This window comes from Ictidomys tridecemlineatus, chromosome 3 (genome assembly GCF_052094955.1).
Source record: "Ictidomys tridecemlineatus isolate mIctTri1 chromosome 3, mIctTri1.hap1, whole genome shotgun sequence".
Taxonomy (NCBI): domain Eukaryota; kingdom Metazoa; phylum Chordata; class Mammalia; order Rodentia; family Sciuridae; genus Ictidomys; species Ictidomys tridecemlineatus.
This window is the reverse complement of record NC_135479.1, coordinates 75,132,787-75,149,950: the sequence shown is the minus strand read 5'-3', so window position 1 is coordinate 75,149,950 and position 17,164 is coordinate 75,132,787. Positions and strand designations below refer to the sequence as shown.

At 40.2% G+C, this 17,164-nt stretch overlaps 1 protein-coding gene and 1 pseudogene across 3 annotated transcripts in view; one reads left to right on the top strand and one right to left on the bottom strand.

The window, feature by feature from the left end:
• Rhoa (ras homolog family member A) overlaps positions 1 to 17,164 on the top strand; it is a 45,603-nt gene that overhangs the window by 19,100 nt on the left and 9,339 nt on the right. For all 3 annotated transcript variants that reach the window (XM_040269706.2, XM_040269705.2, XM_005326918.5), the window contains one exon: positions 10,224 to 10,381. In XM_040269706.2, the coding sequence (XP_040125640.1) occupies positions 10,226 to 10,381 (156 nt within the window). In that variant the 5' untranslated portion in view covers positions 10,224 to 10,225. The remainder of the gene's footprint in view (positions 1 to 10,223; positions 10,382 to 17,164) is intronic.
• LOC110598332 (activator of basal transcription 1 pseudogene) lies at positions 11,944 to 14,272 on the bottom strand (annotated as a pseudogene).

The following is a 17,164-nucleotide window of genomic DNA, read 5'->3' as shown; positions in this document are numbered from 1 at the left end:
AGTTTAGCAAATAATGGTGTTTGAACTCGGGGACACTTGACCACTGTACCCTATTTTCTATTTTAATTAGAGGCAGGGTCTTGCAGAGTTGCTTAAGGCCTTGCTAAGTTTCTGAGGCTGGCTTTAAACTCAAGATCCTCCTGCCTTAGCCTCCAGACCTGATGGGATTACAGGCATGCGCCACCATGCACGCCTTGTTGGATACTATTATCTGTAAATTTTAGTATAACGAGTCAATGTTGGGCTGGGGTTGTTGCAGGAAGTTACTTCTTTTGTAATAAAATCTGCAAGTACAACCCACTGTATAGAAAGCTCTGTAGTCCCTACCTTCATATATATATATATATATGTATGTATATATAAAGGCAGGGGGGGCGGTGGCACTCCAGATATGACACAAAAAGCCTTAAAAAGACTAGTACCTTTAGAATATTCTAGAGAGCAGTTTTCTACCATGATGAAGAAATTATGGAGATATGTACTGAATATTACAAATATTCTTCCCATGAATTAGAACAGAATTAAGGCTACTTAAATACAGTGGTGTTTTTCTAAAATGAATCTTTTCCCAACCTATGTTTTCTATGACCTATGAGGCTGAAGCAGGAGGATCATAAGGTTCAAGGCCATAATATCCCATTATATGGCTATTCCTCATGGCTAACTGAATGTTTGCTTAAATAGGATTGGTTTGTTAATTGAAAACTAATAACTAGAGGGTTAAAAATATGTCAGATTAATCATTAGTGCCTTAAAATGTCTGCTTTTGGTCAAGTGAGCAGTTATTTTCCAGTCTTAATCTAGAAAGACTGTAGAAGGTAGTATAACAAACTAGGCTAAATGAGGAACTTTAGTGACTAGCTCCAGAAGGCCTTTAGGAAGCTGTTCAGACAGATGCGAGTCAACATCGTAGTCATACAAACATGAGGAAATTACCAAAGACTGCTTCGTGAAATGACTACATGTTAACATGTGGTTGTGGCTTAGCCACTCTTAATATCTGAGGAACATCTGATGGACAGACCACTCCCTCACTGTGCAGCCAGATAAGCAAAGTGGGCAGGAGTGCAAATGGTCTGTAGTCATCACTGGGGATCAATTAGACTTGTAAAAAGAAGTGTGAAAAGAGCCGCTCACCATTTAGCAATCTTCCTATAGCAGAGCTTCCTGAAGCTTAGAAAGCCACAGCCCTTGATTGACATCATCTGTTCCCCAGTAGGGGAAAACAGACTTAAGACACACTAGCACCAAGAGTTGATGACTTCAGAGCAACTCACACATATTTGACATTTTCTCTTTGATACGTAAATGAAATTCTAAAGAAATGCATGCAAAAACATTGTAAAAGGGCAGAAAACAAATATGACTTTGTGTGTGTGTGTGTGTGTATGTGTGTGTGTGTGTTGCTGGGGATTTTAACCCAAGAGCACTCTGCCACTAAGCTACATCCCCAGCACACTTTTTATTTTTAGACAAGCTCTTGCTAAGTTTCTGAGGCTGTCCTATAATTTGTGATCTTCCTGCCTCAGCCTCATGAGTAGCTAGTATTACAGCTGTGTGCCCCTACCCCAGGAAAAAGTTTTTTAAACCCACATTGTTTGATCTAGGACTATAGCTCAATGGTAGAAGACTTTGAGTAGTATGCATGAGGTACTGGATTGAATCATAACAAAACAAAGTAAAACAAAACCCGTATTGTTTCATTGAGTATTAGACAAAGATGAGATTAGAAATTTCTTAATATAAGGCTTTTGACCAAATGCGTCGAAAACTCAAATCATGAACCTCAGGAGAAATATTCAGAGTAATCACTTACCATGAGTTATTAATTGATTTTTTTTTTTTTTAAGTGTCACCAGTCTGCTAGGGTACACAAAGGAGAAAAGTATACTAAAGCAGCAGGATTACTTCTTGTCATGAGGGGGAAAGCAAACAGTGGAATGTTTAAGAATGTGAACTCAGGGCTGGGGTTGTGGCTCAGTGGTGGAGTGCTTGCCTAACTTTCATGAGGCACTGAGTTTGACTGTTAGTACTGCATATAAGTAAATAAAAGGTCCATCAACAACTTAAAAAAAAATGTGGGCTCAGGGTCTGGGGTTGTAGTTCAGTAGTAGAGCACTTGCCTAGCATGTGTGAGACACTGGATTTGATTCTCAGCACCGAATATAGATAGATAGAAAGAAAAAATAAAGATCCATGACAGTTAAAAAAAAAAAAAAAGAATGTGGACTTAGGTTTGCCTCTGAGCCTGATAAAAAAACAAAACAATATGGACTCTAGAATAGATTATTTAGTTCAGGACTCATTTTTGTGACAGTGGGCCTCATCTGTAAACATGTATTAAGGCCTGTCTCATAGAGCTGTTAGGAGGAAAGTATGTTAAAATAAAGTAGAAAGTTTGTAACAGCTTGAGATGTTACTGTTTCTGGCATTTTCCTTTTTATCTTCTACAAAGTAGTGGGAGAAAAGTCTTCTCCACCTGAATTAAATACTTATGGTACTAAGTATAAATAAGGAGAAAAAGGAAAGGGGAGGGGTGGAAAGTAACAAAAATTAATGACCTAAATAAATGGGAAGACATCCATATTAATGAGTCAACTTAATATTGTGAAGACAATGGTACTCCCCTAATTTCATCTATGCATTCATTGTAATCCCTATCAGCTGCTTTTTTTGTAGAACTTTACTATACAACTATACAACTCTTTGAAAAAAGCATAGGTTTCTCATCACCTTGGATTTGTCAGTTGTTTCTTAGGACATCAAAAACCATCAATAGCTAAAGAAAAATAGATAAATTGGACTTCATCACAAAGCACACTATTAAGAAAATGAAAGAAAACAGTACAATTAAAAAAACAAATGGGGGGCTGGGGATGTGGCTCAAGTGGTATCGAGCTCGCCTGGCATGCGTGCGGCCAGGGTTCAATCCTCAGCACCACATACAAACAAAGATGTTGTGTCCGGCAAAAACTAAAAAATAAATATTAAACAAAACAAAACAAAAAAATGGGCAATGAATTTGAATAGACATTACTCCAAAGCACATATATACAAATAACCAGTGGCACATGAAAAGATGCTAAACATCTTTTTTTTTTTAATTTTTAGTTATAGGTGGACACAATGTTTTTATTTTACTTTATGTGATACTGAGGATGAAACCCAGTGCCTCGCACATGCTAGGCAAGCGCTGTACCTCTGAGCCCCAGCCCGACTAAACATCTTTAGTCATTAGGAAAATGCAGATCAAAAGAATGCAAGATAGCAATTTCCATCCCTTTGTATGGATTTTAAAAGAATAGAAAATAAACATTAGTAATGATGGGTAATTGGAACCTTTGTACATTGCTGATGGAAATGTGCTGTGATTCAACTGCTATAGGAAATCTTTCCAGAGTTCTCAAAGGACTTATAAGCAGAGACTCAAACAAGTACTTGTATCCCAGTATTTAATTGCAGAATTATTACAATAAGTAGGTAGGAGGGGGTAGAAACACCCAAATGTCCATTGGCAGATGAGTAGATAAACAAAATGTGGTTCATCCACTCAGTGGAATATTGTTTGGCCATAAAAAGTACTAAAGCTCTTGTATCACACTACACAATAAACAAAAACATTTTGCTGAGTTAAAACAGGCCAGGAAAAAAAGAAAAGACAAAATATTGTGTGATTTCAGTTATGTGAACTGTTCAGAGACAGATTAAATAATATTAATTGAGAGGGAAGGGAGGGGAGGATGAGGAGTTACTGTTTAATGGCCTACATTTCCCTTTGGGGTAATGGAAAGGTTTTAGAAATAGTGGTGATGACTGTACAACGTGAATATAATTGAATTGTGTGTTCTATTTGTGGGTTTTTATTTTGTGTGGTATTTTTGTTTTTGTGGATTTTTTAGCAGTGCTAGGGGATCAAACCCAAAATCTTACACAAACTAGACATTTATGCTACCACTGAGCTATTTCACCAGCTAGTTACTTTGGTTTGGTTTTTAATTTTTTTTCTTTTTTTTTTAGAGGATGGACACAATACCTTTATTTTATTTACTTATTTTTATGTGGTGCTAAGGATCAAACCCAGTGCCTCCCATATGCTAGCCAAGTTCTCTGCCACTGAGCTATAGCCCCAGACCTGTTTGTTTTTACCACTGAGCTACATCCCTAGCCCTTTTTATCTTTTTATTCTGAGACAGCATTTTGTTAAATTGCTTAGGGCCTCAACCTCTTGAGTCATTGGGGTTACAGGCATGTACCACTGCACCTAGCTGTTTGTTTGTTTTTTTCTTTTCTTTTTTTTAATTGATTGTTCAGAACATTACAGAGCTCGTGATATATCATCTTTCATACATTTGACTCAATTGGGTTTTGAACTCCCATTTTTACCCCAAATACAGTAGCTGTTTGTTTTTTGAGACAGGGTCTTGTTTCAGTGCTGGGGTTTGAATCTTGAGCCTTGAATAAATTGGGCAAGCACTTTAGTACTGAACTATATAGCCCAGCTCTATGTAGGTAGGGTTAAGAAGCTGGGGTTGTGGCTCAGTGGTCGAGTGTTTGCCTAGTATGTGTGAGGCCCTGGGTTCAATTCTCAGCACTGCATATAAATAAGTGAACAAAATAAAGGCCCATCAACGTCTAAAAATATTTTTTAAAAGAAGTAGGGTTTAAAGCCACTAGTGATGATGATAGGCATCATTATCAGCCTATCACTAAATGGTATCATGTGGCTACTGCGTTTACCCTTCAAAGCCCATACTTCTTCATCTGGAGTTGGAGATAGTTCTGATGGAGTCAGTGACATATGTGTCTTGGAAAGTGCTTCATCATCAATATCAGCAGAGGAGCCACCCTGAAATGGGGTGTTGCAATGAGTAATTATGACTGTATAAACCAAGGTTTGCACATCACAATAAAAGGCATTCTTTTTTGAGTACCAGGGATAGAACTCAGGAGTACTTAACCACTGAGCCACATCTCCAACTCTTTTTTGTAATTTATTTAGAGACGGGTTTTATTGAGTTGCTTAGTGCCTGGCTGTTGCTAAGGCTGATCCTTCTGCCTCAGCCTCCTGAGCCACAGTGGCTGGCAAGGTATTTTACCTAACTCCTCTGCTATGGTTTTGGGAGAGCATTATGTTCAGATCCATTTTATCTTCTTGTGGAAAGAAGAAAATGGTTTCTAGAAGAGTAACCTTTTGCTGTTTGTGTCCAGTTCTGTGGTCTTCAGTAACAGGTTTAGTCCCATCTCCCTGAATTACTTCCACCTAAGAGTACCATCTTAGAGCCAGTCTGTGGTACGTTTTCAATTAGACAAACAAAAAAAGTTGTGTTTTACTTTTTAATAGACACCCTTAGGTGGATTTTGTTTTTCTTTTTTTAAATACTGGAGCAAGGCTGGGGCATGGTGATGCATGCTTGTAATCCCAGCAGCTCAGGAGGCTGAGGCAGGAGGATCGCAAAGTAAAGATATTGTGTCAACTTATAACTAAAAAATGAATATTAAAAATAAAAAATAGGGATGGGGATGTAGCTCAGGGGTCAAGTACCCCTAAAGTTCAATCCCCAGTACCCCCACCCTACCCTCCTCCCCCTCAAAAAAAAAAAAAAAAAAACCTTCCACAAATAGACCATTGAATGCCAACCACCTTATTGCTGTAGCTTAAAACATCAAGCATTCTAGATATAGTTGCAAGGCCTTACAGAGTTTTATTCTTCGTGTGTGTGTGTGTGTATATATATATATAATATATATAGGGTGGGTCATTAGTAATTTTGGGAGTGTGGGACTTCCTTGTTGATTGTGGAATATTACCTCTGTTTGTGTGAAGGGTGTGGGTGGTGATGGGAATTGAACTCAGTGGCACTTTATTACTAAGCTACATCCCCATCCATCATCATCATCGTTTTTATTCTTTTGAGACTGGGTCTGCTAGGTTGCCAAGGCTGGCCTTGAACTTATGATCTTCCTGCCTCAGCCTTGTGAGTAGCTGGGATAACAGGAGTGCACCACTACACCAGGTTCTGTTATTAAAACAAGGCATGAGAGCCAAAGCAGGCTCCACATCAAAGTCAGAGCCATCTTATCCACACAAACCCCCACACCTCAGCCCTCATCACTGCTGGGATTCGAACCCAGGGCCTCAAACATACGAGGTAAGCACTTTACTACTGAGCTATATCCCCAGCTCCACCTTATTCATTTTTCAGTGTGTTTGGCTATGAGAAGTTGTAGCAGCTTCTGATACTGCATGTCCTATGTTCCAGGGAACTCTTTTTTTTTTTTTTTTAGTTGTAGTTGGACACAACACCTTAATTTCACTTGTTTATTTTTGTATGTGATGCTAAGGATGGAACCCAGGGTCTCGCACATGCTAGGCGAGCGCTCTACTGCTGAGCCACAACCCCAGCCCCAATTTTTTTTTTCATATTTATTTTTTAGTTGCAGTTGGACACAATACCTTTATTTTTTATGTGGTGCTGAGGATTGAACCTAGGACCTCGCACGTACTAGGCAAGCGCTTTGCTGCTAAGCCCCAGCCCCAGGGAACTCAATTTTGACTTTATAAATCAAAGGGGAAGGCTGGCTCTGACATAGTATATACTGTCCTGCTCTGAACCATAAGCAGTAAGAGCCAGCATTGTTGCTCTGGTCCTACCTGGCTTTCTGGCAACATTTGATGGCGATATTTTCATGTTATGACTCAGCTACAATATAGTAATGGTAGGGAGTATATACAGATGATCCCTGACTTAATGATGGTTTCAATTTAGTACTGGGGCTTGAACTCAGAGGTGCTTTACCACTGAACTACATCCCCAGCCACTGCCACCCCCCATTTTTTTGGTATTTTATTTGTATTTTAAGACAGGATCTCACCAAGTTGCTTAGGGCCTTGCTAAATTGCTAAGGCTGTCTTTGAACTTGAGATCCTCTTATCTTAGCCTTCCAGCCCACTGGAATCACAGGAAATTAACCACTGCTCCCAGCTGTTTAAAAGTTTTGAACATAAAGTAATTAAGAACTATTACAGAATATATATATAGTCATTTGCTTACTTTTATAAGTAACTCAAGTAGATAAGTTATAATTGACTTCCTAGAAAAGTAAATCTGTCAGAGCACTGAAGAATTATGTCTGAGACAGAACCTAGTCTACAAAATGACACATCTGTCAGAGAGGACCCAATGTAGTTTCCCTTTCTTTTCTTTTTGGTACTGGGGATTAAACCTAGGGCACTAGGCCACTGAGCCACACCCCCAGCCCTGTTTTGTATTTTATTTAGAGACAGGGTCTTCACTGAGTTGCTTAGTGCCTTACCCGTTGCTGAAGCTGGCTATAAATTTGTGATCCTCCTTTCTTAGCCTCCTGAGCTGCTGGGATTAAAGGTGTGCGCCATCTTGCCCAACGTAGTTTTCTTTCTTAATTTGGCATCATCTGGTATACCTACTGTATTAGAATTATAGCAAAGAGGGGTTGGGGAAGTGGCTGAAGCGGTAGTGCGCTCGCCTGGCATGCGTGCGGCCCAGGTTCGATCCTTGGCACCACATACAAAGATCTTGTGTCTGCCGAAAAACTAAAAAATAAATATTAAAATTCATATTCTCTCTCTCTCTCTCTCAAAAAAAAAAAAAAGACAGCAAAGTGAAAAGTAGTAAAGACACTTCTGTGAAATTTTTTTTCCTGGGATATTAAAAAAAGTTTGGTTTCTCGACATTTGTATTTTTTACTTCTTGTTAACAGCTCCACTTTTATACCATATGACCAGCATCCCCCAGAATCCTAGAACCATAGGTTTTTATTTTGTCCTATGATCACTTTGTAATTTCTGTCTTTCACCAATGATGGTTGAATGGTTTTTACATTGCTCCTGGGCCAAATGTTCTCCATAGAATGTTTGGTTGGTAGAGCCTCTTTTGTTGTTTCCTGGCATTTTTGTGTTTTTACATTAGAATGAGATACAGTATTTCCTGGGCTGGGGATATAGCTCAGTTGGTAGAGTGCTTGCCTTGCATGCACAAGGCCCTGGTTTGATCCCCAGCACCACAAAACAACAAACAAAAATGAGATAGATTATTTCTTTAATTGAGTGCCTTCTAGGAATGATGCTGTTTAAAGATGGTCATTATGGGCTGGGGATGTGGCTCAAGCGGTAGCGGGCTCGCCTGGCATGCGTGCAGCCTGTGTTCGATCCTCAGCACCCCATACAAAGATGTTGTGTCCGATGAGAACTGAAAAATAAATATTAAAAAAAAAAAAAGATGGTCATTATTTCTCTTCTTTCTTTCTTTCTTTATTTAGGTGCCTGCGCTTGAACCCAGGGGTGCCTAACCACTGAGCCACATCCCCAGCCCTTTTTTTATTTTACTTTTTTTTTTTTTTTTTTTTTTGGTACCAGGGATTGAACTCAAGGGCACTCAACCACTGAGCCACATCCCCAGCCCTACTTTGTACTTTATTTAGAGACCCCTGTCTCAGTGAGTGAGAGTGTGGTGCTGAGGATCAAACCCAGTGCCCCCTCTGAGCCACACCCCAGCCCCTGGCTCTGAGTTCTTGACCCTCCTGTCTCAGCCTCCTGAACCAATGGGATTACGTGTGATGCCATGCCTAGTTTATGTTTCATTATGTGATAGCGCCTGAGTTGCTTAGGACCTTGCTAAATTGCTGGTGCTGGCTTTGAACTCGCAATCCTCTTGCCTCAGCCTCCTGAGCTCCTGTGATTACAGATGGCTTTTTCTTGAATCAGAAAATTCCTGTTTAATTTTTTGCATCCTATAATGTCCCAGTGGATCAGGGCTGGGGGGGTGGGGGTGGCATACTGGAGATTGAAACCTTGGGTGCTTTACCACTGAGCTGCATTCCCAGCTCCCATCATCCCCTTTAAAAATTTTTATATTTTGATATGGTCTTGCTGAATTGCCCAGACTGACCTCAAACTTGTGATCCTGCTGCCTCAGCCTCCCAAATAGCTGAGATGACAGGCATGCACCATTGCACCTAGATGGTTGTTTGACTTTGGGCACAAACCAATCTGCTCTGCATTAGCCCTGACCATTTCACTCAATGGTGAAGATATGTTCTAAGGAATGTAGTAAGAACATTATGGAGTTCTCTCAGTTTTGAAAAGAGACTCAAAGTTGCATGCACACTACAACTTTGTTCTTTTTCAAGATTATTTTGACTATTCTAGGTTCATAACTTTCCAGGTGAATTTTCTGACTGGTTTATCGGTTTCTGCAAAGAAGCCAGCTGATATTTTTTTTTTTTTTTTTTTTAATTTTTTTTAGTATTTATTTTTTCTAGTTCTCGGCGGACACAACATCTTTGTTGGTATGTGGTGCTGAGGATCGAACCCGGGCCGCACGCATGCCAGGCGAGCGCGCTACCGCTTGAGCCACATCCCCAGCCCCAGCCAGCTGATATTTTGATAGGGATTATGTTGAATCAATGGATTAACTTGGAAGATATTACTGTTTAACAGTGTTGTCTTTCAATTCATGACTTTTTTCATTCATTTAGCTATAGTTAGTAATATTTTATGGTTTTTCAGAATCTTTAAGTTTTATACTATTTTAGTTAATTTTATTACTATTCTTTCTGAATGATGTTATGAATGAATTTTTTATATTTCATTTTCAGATTATTCATTGTTAGAGTGTTCATTGTTAGAGTATAAATATACTGATTTTTTTATGTTGATTTTGTATCATAGTGTTGCTGAATTTATATATTCTAAAAAAAATTTTAATGGATTTCTTAGGACTTCCATGTATAGGATAATATATATATATTTTTGGTACCAGGGATTGAATTTAGGGGTATTCTACCACTGAGCCACACCCTCAGCCCTATTTTGTTATTTTATTTAGAGACAGGGTCTCACTGAGTTACTTAGGTCCTCAGCCTCCCCAGCTCTGGGATCACAGGTTTGTGCCACTGCACCCTGCTAAGGTCACACCATGTATGAATCAGACAGTTTTACTTATTCCTTTATAATCTGGTTGCCTTTTATTTCATGTTCATACCTAATTGTCCTAGCCAGAACCTTGTATATTATGTTGGATAGAAGTGGAAGGAATAGACCTCCTTGTTTTGTGTTTAGTCTTTTGGTGCCAAGTGGAACATTGTATTAGAACTTTGTGTATGCTGAGGCTTGTGCCCCATGGCCACAAATATGTGTGCCGTAAATTCTTATGTATTCTAAATAACACCTTTGTTTTGTGTTTAAGCTATGGCTGCCATCAGGAAGAAATTGGTGATTGTTGGTGATGGAGCATGTGGCAAGACATGCTTGCTCATAGTTTTCAGCAAGGACCAGTTCCCAGAAGTATATGTGCCTACAGTGTTTGAGAACTATGTGGCAGATATTGAAGTGGATGGAAAGCAGGTGAGTACACTTCCATAATATCTGATGTCATTCTGCATATTAGGCTGTTCAAAGAGCCTGTAGAGAATTACACCTTTTTGTATCTTTGGATACAAGATATATATTTTTAAAAAATACAAGATATAACAAAAATGTCATCCATTCTCATCATGTCATTTTAGTCCACTTTTTTCTTGTTTTGCCATACTTGGGATTGAACCTAGAGTGTTGGTCTCTCTTATTTTCAGACAGGGTCTAACTAAGTTGCCAGAGCTTGCCTCAAACTTGCAGTCCTCCTGCATACAGGAATACAGGTGTGCTTCATCACACCCTACCAACTTCATTCATTTTTAAACTGTTCTTGTCCAGACTTTATACATTTGTGTATATTTTACATTGGGGCAGCCTTAGTATAAGATTTCTTCTTAAGTTTATTTATATTTGAAATTTAGTTACAAAATAGATAATAATCAGATGAACATATTTAACAGTACTAGGCATTAAACCCAAGACCTCACACCTACTAGGCAAGCTCTCTGCCAGTGAGAGAGCTTTTTTAAATTTTTTTAATATTTTGAGACAGTCTTGCTAAATTGCCCAAGCAGCCTCAGACTTGTGACACTCCTGCCTCAGCCTCCCAAGTAGTTGGATTACAGGTGTATGCCACCACATGCAGCATTTTTTGTTTTGTTTCTTGACTTTAACATAAAAGAGCCTGCTACAGTTGTTTTGATTTCCAGTCATTGATAACAAGGCTAGTGTTCCCCATGTCTGACCTAGAAGCCCTATAACAAGAGTAGGACATAGGTCTTATAGAATTCATCTTCTACTCCCTCTTATTGTCAAAATAATTTGACCTCCTATACGTATTCGCTTTTTTAAAAGATCACAATATGTCTATTTTACAGCTAAAGAAGTGGATGAATCCACTCCACTCCAAAAAACATGGATAATTACATTAATGGGATGGGGGAGGTTACCAAGAAACTAAAGAAATAGCACAAGCAAAACCAAATTATAATCACATTCAACAAGCACTTCCTGCTGGATTATGATGTTTTAATCTGAGACTGGGCATAGACTTCAGTTTATTGTGACTCCCAGATTTTCAGTTCATTCTGATGATTCATCCTGACTCTTTGAAGCAATCAGGACTGCTCTGCATGTATTTGTGAATCCCTTACAGCTTTAACACACATGTAAGTGCTTGAGGGATCTTTGTTTCCAACTTCCTTCCAAGCATCTGCCTTTTACAGTGGTTTGCCCCAACTCTCCATCTGTGAAGCAGTTTGAAGCATAGGAGCAAACCAGACTTGTTCAGACTTCTACTGTGCCATTTTCCCAGTTTGCAATGACCTTGGGAGACTTGAAGACTTCTGCTGCCGGTGATCAGGAATCAGGTCCACACTGAAAACACTGCATGTCCTGCTTTGGCCCCAACTCTGTTTCTTATATGTTTCTACCATGATGCTCAACTATCTTATTCTGTGATCTGTAAGACTCTTAACCACCAAGGTCATTATCACCCATTGTTACTGTTTCTCACTGTGGTTTAATAAATGTACTAGATAAATGTTTTGGGCTAAGGAACTAAATAGGAAGGGGAAAAAAAGAAAGGCTATGAGACAAGGAGATGGAGTGAAGGTCAATGAATGTAACACAAGATGAAAATTGAAATCTGCTGAATGACTATAACCCTTAAAACTAAAAGCATTTTTTCCCCTATAAATGCATTTGGAAGGAGGTTCCCAGTCCATTCCCAACCCATTAATTATTATGTCTATTTCTAAATAAAATGATGTTGCTTCTTTATCTGTATTCAGTACCATCCATTTCTACTCTAGCTGCAAATAAAGGCAATTCCTGGGGCCAAGAAAGGGGCTTTTTTTTTTTTTTTTTTTTTTTTTTTTAGTATCTTTTAGTTTTAGGTGGACACAATATCTTTTTTTTTTTTTTTTAAGAGAGAATTTTTTTAATATTCATTTTTTTAGTTTTCGGTGGACACAACACCTTTGTATGTGGCGCTGAGGATTGAACCCGGGCCGCACACACGCCAGGCGAGTGCTATACCACTTGAGCCACATCCTAAGCCCTGGACACAATATCTTTACCTTATTTCTATGTGGTGCTGAGGATTGAACCCAGTTCCTCATGCATTCTAGGTGAGCACTGTACCACTGAGCCACAACCCCAGCCCATGAAAATGGCATTTTTAAGGGATTCTACTAAGCAAGAAGCAGGCTACCAAGTCAAGCAAGACTAACCAGACATCTGCAATAGTCATAATCATGCTAATATGAATAAAGTGCCTGAGCCAGGCAATTACAGGAGTTGGGCAAGAGGAGGGAAGGCTCACAGAACTTCCATGCCTGGGCTTCACCAGAGATTCCTGCTCTCAGAAACAGGCTGAAAATGTTTGCTTGGGTGTCAGTATCATTCCAGCATGAAGTAGACAGGTGAGCAGCGATAGGAGGTGAAAGGGGCCTCCCTATCCCTCATGAGTCCCTTGTCTGAGAAGGTTCCTCTTTACTCTCTGAGGGTGGAGGGGCTCCAAAGATTCTGGCAAGGAGCCCTCAGTTGGAGTGGAGCTGGTCCTGGGCTGTAGCCCAGCAAGCTGTTTTGCGCCCTCCTGGACGAGCTGCTTTCTGAACCTTTAGCTCCTGGTGCCATAGGACACTGGACAAACGGCCCAGGAACAGCATGGGCAGGTAGGATCCCCATGAGCAGCAAGGAAGTGCTCTTCCCGCTCTACACTTCGAAGTCTTTCTCATGCTTGACCTCTTCTGCTGCCTTCTCAAAGGCAAGGTATTCACTGAAGTGGGACCAAGTAAAATGGTGCAGATACTTGAGGTTCCACAGGTCATAAAGGAAGCTGCTGCGTCTGCAGGTACCCATGGAAGTATTGTGCAGACTGGCTGTTACCCTCTTGGCCAGGCGCTTGTCGCTTATCACTGAACGCCGTCCAGCCCTTGGTATAGTCCTTGCTGTACTTGGATTGCTTTTTTTCCTCCAGAGTCTATGGCCGCCGCCTTCTTTTATATCACAAACTGGTCCTCAGCCTGGAAGAAAATGTGCCCAACCTTGCAGTAGGCACTGAGCAGGTTGTGGACATCAGGGATCGGAAGCACAGCGGGACGCAGCATCACCTGTTTCTCGCTACAAGCTGCTGCTTCAGGTTCCTCTTGCTCTTCCTCTGCCTGTTTTCTGGTTTAGCTTTTCCAGTGGCCCTCCTTCTGAAGTTGCCTAGGTCTCCTCAGGCTCCATGCTGATGATATGACAGCCTTAAAGTCTCCTATACATATTCTGAAAAGGAATGAAACTCCCAGCAAATGGGTCAACTGGATAAAAAGAAAATTAGAACAACATGTTTAGTCCTCTTGGCCATGTGCATAATACATTAGCTTCCATAATTCTATTTCCTTTCTTACTTGCCTCCTTTACCTACCATTCCTTTCTGCCCCAGAATCACCTATCCCTTCCTTGTGGCATCATGTGTGAAAAGTGGGTTAGGCCAGCTGCTTGTAATTCCAGAGAGTTATCATTATAGGGTTTCCTATTAGTTCAGTGGTCCTCTATCATTTGTAAAATGGCTTAGGTGATATCAAGGTTCTGTGAAGTAATTGAAGTGTTTGGAATCATCAAAGTGAGGGAGATATAGAAGGGCTTAGGCAGCAAGACAAAAAGGTGAGTGGAAGGTCAGGGGCAGGACCAGAACCAAGGAGCATGGAGGTCTTTATTTACTTAAAAAATAAATAAAGATAGACCTTTATTTATTTTTGTATGTGGTGCTAAGAATTGAACCCAGTGCCTCACACATGCCAGGCAAGTGTGCTACTGCTCAGCTTCAGCCCCAGCTCCAACCTGTGGAGAAGGTTTTCCCTCTTCCTGGTTGATGAAAGTGCTCACGGACATAAGCAGGGGACCCAATAGAACACTTTTGTATTCTTAAGTGGGGAGTGCCCCTAAATGGGGAATTCATTAAAAAAAAAGAAAAGAAAACAGGTGCATGGACGTACTAATCAATAATAGTGAGGAGAGTATGGACAGGGAAGAGATAAGGAAAGGAGAAAATTTCAGGGGCCATTAAAGAACAAGCCAAAATTCCTCCAGCAGACTCTTGGCTCTGTGCCCCTTCTCTTTGGAGAAGTTTGTCTCTGTCCCTTTTGCAGTAAACCTGCTTGCTTACTATCTCTGTGTCCTGTTCTTCAATTCTTTGCTGAACAGAGACAACAAATCCAGCACCTATGGATGGTAAAAAAAAAAAAAAAAAAAATCAGAATTGGGCTAAACTATACTGTACTCAAAACTCAGCCATCACCCTCCCAATACTGGAGATTGAACCCAGGTATTCTTTATGACTGAGCTATATCCCCAGTCCTTCCTTCTTTCTTAGACAGGGTCTTACTAAACTACTTTAGGACCTCACCTCCTCAGTTGCTGGGATTACAGGTTGCACCCCTGGTCCCAGCCCAAAAATCTTTTACAGTTTGTAGTTTTTTTCTTTTTTCTTTCTTTTTTTTTTTTTTAAGAGAGAGTGAGAGAGGAGAGAGAGAGAGAATTTTTTTTTTTAATATTTATTTTTTTAGTTCTCGGCGGACACAGCATCTTTGTTGGTATGTGGTGCTGAGGATCGAACCCGGGCCGCACACCTGCCAGGCGAGCGCGCTACCGCTTGAGCCACATCCCCAGCCCCTGTAGTTTTTTTTTTTTTTTTTTTTTTTTTTTTTTTTTTTTAATCAAAATGAAAAGTGTTCTCTGAATCCTACTCATGTTAGTAAGAGCGAACCCCTAAGGTGCCTTTCTGGGCAAAGAATGAAAAAAAGAATATAAGAAATTCTACCCTAACAGAACTTTGGTACTAGGGATTGAACCAAAGTTCACATTTGTGACAAACTGAGTGAGAGTGAAAGTGTGCTAAAATCTTATGTGCTATCACATAAGATAAGTAATCTTATCTGAGATTATATATAAAATGATCCACCGACTTGAAAGAAGCAAGGTCAGGTTGGTATTTGTGTAGCTTATTTCCCCAAAACCTAATGAGTATATATTAATGGTTTTCCTTTGATGTTCCCTCCAGAGATTTGCTCTGGATTCATAACCATCAGTTAGAAGTGTTTTCCACCACGCATGGTAGCACATGGCCTGTCATCTCCATGGTTTAGAAGGCTGAGGCAGGAGTATTGCAGGTTCAAATCCGGTCTCAGCAACTTAGCAATGAGTTTGCAACTTAGTGAGACCTTATCTCAAAATAAAAAGGGCTGGGGATGTGGCTCAGTGGTTAAGTGATCCCTGGGTTCAGTCCCTTGTTGCCACCACTCCCCCCCCCAAAAAAAAAAAAAAAGAAAAAGAAATTTGTTTCCCATCTGGGCAGAATGTATATTTTGGGGCCCCAACACCTCTTGTCCTTTTTGAAGCATCATGCATTCCTGGGCATCTTAGAATAACTAGGATCTTGCCCATAGGACTTCAGGGACCTTGACTTGAAACCTTGAAGGGTGGTTTATGATTATCTTTCTTGTGTTGCCAGCTTTGAACATGACTGATGACAGTAAGACAAGGAGTCTCTTACTCAAGATGAGACCCCTAAAATAAGGGTGGTTGGATTTGGAGAAAGGTATCATAGGTTAGCTGCCTACTTGGAACACTTTAGGAGCCCCCACATAGGAGAGGGAGCTGCCTAGGTATGTTCATGCAACAGTATTCATTATAGAGTCTAGGGAGCCATGCAAGATGATAGATGCTCTTGGTCCCAGGAACAGGCCTGCTGAAAACAGAAAGGCCACTGCTGATAAGAGACAGACACTGTACCCTGAAAGCATTTATTAGGAGCCAGTCAAGGTTGGATGTTTCTGACTGAACACCCATGGGATATGAATGTGGCAGGAGAATGGTATTTGGCAGGGAGTGAAGGTGCTCTACCATTCTGAAATCAGAAAAGTTGTAAAGATTAGGTATTAGTATATATCAAACTGATATTATACATGACAGTGATTCAGTAGACATTGTAGAGATTCTGAGTGATATACCCTATGGCAGAGGTTGTAGTTGGAAGAGATCATTAGCCATCAACTTTAAGTAAGAAACGTTTACAAAGTGAAATTTGTGCTGCAAAAACCTAAGAAAAGAAAGGTGTTTCAAGCATTAGTATTAGAGATTTAACCAAAAACTTTCAAGTGTTTGGAAGCATCAAATTGAGGGAGTTATAGAAGGGGGCAACAAGGCAAGATGGTAAGTGAGGAAATAAGGGGCAAGACCAGAAATAAACACTTGTAATCCTCCTGCCTCAGCCTCCTGAGCCCCTGGGATTAGAGGCATGTGCCACTATGCCTGAACATACACCAGCGAAACCCCTGGGGCCTCAATGAGCCAGTGAGCAGAGTATTAAATATCAAATCTACTTCTGGAAGAGGTGATAGAACTGGCTGCATTGCTGAACAGTGTGAAAGGAGACCTTTGTTCAGAGCCCAGACATCACCCTACTATGGGAGGGAGAGCATATTACCAAATGTGAAAGGAGTACTTCCCTACCTTATGTGATACACTCATTCAGCCATTTCTTGAACAATAAAGGCAGAGCCATAGACCTTTCCTGTGATTTCAGCTCTTACCTAACACTAGGTATGTTGGTGGTGGTATGGTTTTGTGGGGTTTTTTTGTTTGTTTGTTTGTTTATGGCTTTTGTTGTTGTTGTTGTTTGCTCTGCTACTGAGCTACATCCTAGCCCCTTTTTATTTTTTTTTGAGTTGCCAAGGCTGGCCTCAAATTCAGGATTATGCTGCCTTAGCCTCCTAAGTCCCTAAG